Raw genomic sequence first — 3,660 nt, 5'->3', positions numbered from 1 at the left:
TTTTTTTTTTTTTTTTTTTTTTTTTTTGTAATTTTTAAATTTTTAGAATTTTTAAAACAATTGAATTTTAAAAATAGCATTAAAAAAAAGAAAATACAGGGAGAAAAAAAATTAAAAATAAATAAATCACCAATTCCACCGGCTACGCCGGTAAGTACTAGGCTGTTCCAAATTTAGTCCCATCCGGTCAACTCTTCTGACTTCTCCTTCACTTGCGCCCGCCTCTTCCGGTTACCGGTAATATCCCTTTTCTTTTTTAATTAATTAATTTTCTTTTGGAATAAAACAGCCAATGGGAACGGCGCCCATGTTAGTGTCCTTTTCAAGCACTACTTTAAATGCCCATCCCCGAATTTCCCAAAAATAAAATAAAATATATTTTTTTTTAATTTACATATTTACAAATTTACCCCTTCAACCAGCCTTTTCCAAAATGGACAAAATTCCATGTGACTGACGTCATATTAATTGTAATTGAATATAAAATATATTAAATTAAAATGTAACATAATTATTTATATTTTAAATAAATTATTATTTTAAAAGTCAATGATTCAATTTTTTATTATCATAAGCATACCTTAATTACTTTAAACATCTCTACTTTAATTCAAACATTTCTACTCTAATTCAATCAACCAACGTCTAGTTATTTACAACGGTACATTTTAAAAATAAAATAATTTATATTTTTTTATTTTTTTAATTATTATGAGTCCGTATAACTAAATTGATTAAAACACTTACTTTTACAAAAACGAGTTGAAAGTTCAAATATTTTCGACGACCCAAATATTAAATTAAAAAAATATTTATAAACGTGTAAAAATTCATAAAACACAATTTTTTCCTTAAAAATTAAAAAATAAACAAAAATACAACCGTTAAAATCTAAAAAGACAAAATTTACAATATACTAGATATTAGATATTCTATATATTATTATTAAAGAAATAAGGAAACGGGCGACGATTTGGCACCAGATATCTAGAGGTGTGGAAAGAGCTGCTGTAAAAAGCGGAAAAACCATTAAAAAAACGACAATTGTTCGTGAATGTTTCCACAGAAAGACCCCTGAGTTCTAGCAAACATATCACAATTACAGGTACCTAGGAGAATACCGATAGAATGAACGAAATACGAACAGTTAACATAATATGGTCATAGATCTTAGGCTGTAACTTGAGAATGAGCAAATTTGTTGATGTTGCACCCACGAAGTATGAAAAGTGCCAAACATTGGGAACTATTCGGGGAAGAGTTAGGAACAGGAATAAGGAGAAGCGAGAACCATGTATATATATATTAGGTAGGTTTATGTAGTTAGAATCATGATCAATGTAATGTCGGAGTGAAGGGTGCATGAATGAACTGAGATTACGTCCGAATGAGAGCAATTACGAAAATAGATGACTACGAAAGACTTAAAAGAATCGAAAGTTGCTACCTATACCAACAAAGTGCACCTTATTTTTCGGTATAAGTATCAAATTTAAATTCCAAATTTTGAAAGTAGGTCGTTATGATCAATTAATGAGAGTCTAAACTTGCAAGCCTCACATGATTAAAAAAATCTCGATCATTTTGGAATGGGAATCGACTCCCAATCTATTTTAAATTACTTTCCATAATTTTTCTCTCTTCCTCAAATTTCTTAATTTGAAGAAAAAAAAAACATTAAAATCCACCCGAATTCTTTTACCACGAACTATAACGAAACCTAAATCTATATTGTTAGACGAACACGACTCTCCACAATGGTATGATATTGCCTATGACTTTGCTTTGTGCTTCTCCACGAGGCCTCATTCCAATGGAGATAGTATTCTTTGATTATAAACCCATGATCATTCCCTAAATTAGCCGACGTGGGACTTTTATCATCCAACATATATCAATATGAATCTAATATATATATATATATATTTATTGGTAACATTTTGAATTACATCAAAACTACGTCATAATTGTTTTATTTTTTAAATTTTAGCTTTTAAAAATAAGCATAAAATTAAATAAGTAAATAAAAACGAAAAATTGCTTTTTTTATTCGAAAATAATATTTAAAAAATTAAAAAAAAAAAAGGTCATAATCTGTTGAATTCCATCCCTTCCGGAACAAAATTTTGGTCTCTAAAAAGGGAAGAAACTCAAATTTATTTAATTATTATTAATTTTTAATTATTTAAAAAAAATTCCATCCGAGCTGGCAGTTTTGTTTTACGCGCCTTCACGTTAAAACCCATCCTATATATCATCCCCCTATCTCTCTCTCCACAACCAGAAAAAACAAAAACACAACCAAATTCCCAAAATGCCCTCCTTAGAAGACGACCCTTTCCCTTCCACCCCCGGCAAATTCAAGATCGACCACCGCAACCACCACCCGATGAACCGCCATTTCCACCGCTGCTTCTCCTCCACAAGCACCCTCTTCCTCTGGGCCCTCTTCTTAATCGCTTTAACCGCCTCCTATTTAAGTTTCCAGTCATTCGTCGACTCCGGCAGCCGCTACTTAACCGCCTCTTGGGGCGGAATCCAATGGGAAAAACAACTCCGTAACTCCGCCCTTCCTCATCCTCCATCTTCCCTTTCTGTCCTTGTCACCGGCGCCGCCGGTTTCGTCGGTACCCATGTCTCCCTCGCCTTGAAAAAACGCGGCGACGGCGTTGTCGGTCTCGACAATTTCAATTCCTATTACGACCCGTCGTTGAAAAAAGCCCGGAAATCTCTCCTCTCCAACCATGGAATTTTCGTTGTGGAAGGCGATTTAAACGACGTCGTATTACTTCAAAAGCTCTTCGACGTCGTCGTTTTCACTCACGTTATGCACCTCGCGGCTCAAGCCGGAGTCCGTTACGCGATGGAGAATCCCAATTCGTATGTTCGGAGTAACATCGCCGGTTTGGTTAATCTCCTCGAGGTTTGTAAATCGGCGAACCCACAACCGGCTGTGGTTTGGGCTTCATCGAGTTCGGTTTATGGGCTTAACGAGAAAGTCCCGTTTTCTGAATCGGACCGGACCGACCAACCCGCTAGTCTCTACGCAGCAACAAAAAAAGCCGGGGAGGAAATTACTCATACGTATAATCATATCTACGGTTTGTCAATAACCGGGTTGAGATTCTTCACGGTTTACGGTCCATGGGGACGGCCCGACATGGCGTACTTCTCATTTACGAGGAATATATTGCAAGGAAAACCGATTACGGTTTATCGGGGGAAGAACCGGGTTGATTTGGCGAGGGATTTTACGTACATTGATGATATTGTGAAGGGGTGTTTGGGTTCGTTGGATACATCGGGGAAAAGCACCGGTTCGGGTGGGAAGAAAAAAGGGGCGGCGCCGTACAGAATATTTAACTTGGGTAATACGTCGCCGGTGACGGTGCCGACATTGGTGAGTATATTGGAGAAGCATTTGAAGGTGAAGGCGAAGAAGAAAGTGGTGGAGATGCCTGGAAACGGCGACGTTCCGTTTACTCATGCGAATATTAGTTCGGCTCGGAGTCAGCTCGGGTATAAACCGACGACCGATTTGCAGACCGGGTTGAAGAAATTCGTTAAATGGTATTTGTCTTATTATGGCTACAATCATGGCAAACCTGTAAATTAAATTTTTTTATAAAAAATCTTTTTTTTTTTTTTATGGAGAGAAAA

At 36.1% G+C, this 3,660-nt stretch overlaps 2 protein-coding genes across 2 annotated transcripts in view; one reads left to right on the top strand and one right to left on the bottom strand.

Annotated features, from left to right (window-relative positions):
- Positions 1-3,660, bottom strand: part of LOC111443962 (cytochrome c oxidase subunit 6b-2-like) — a 34,343-nt gene that overhangs the window by 18,780 nt on the left and 11,903 nt on the right. The window lies entirely within an intron of this gene.
- Positions 2,255-3,644, top strand: LOC111443958 (UDP-glucuronate 4-epimerase 1-like). Its single transcript, XM_023081831.1, has one exon. It carries the CDS (start codon positions 2,315-2,317, stop codon positions 3,614-3,616), a length of 1,302 nt encoding a protein of 433 aa, XP_022937599.1. The 5' UTR covers positions 2,255-2,314; the 3' UTR covers positions 3,617-3,644.

Source organism: Cucurbita moschata, unplaced genomic scaffold (genome assembly GCF_002738365.1).
Source record: "Cucurbita moschata cultivar Rifu unplaced genomic scaffold, Cmos_1.0 Cmo_Scf00006, whole genome shotgun sequence".
Lineage (NCBI taxonomy): Eukaryota > Viridiplantae > Streptophyta > Magnoliopsida > Cucurbitales > Cucurbitaceae > Cucurbita > Cucurbita moschata.
Note: the sequence above shows the minus strand (reverse complement) of the source record. Positions and strands in the feature narration are given on the sequence as shown.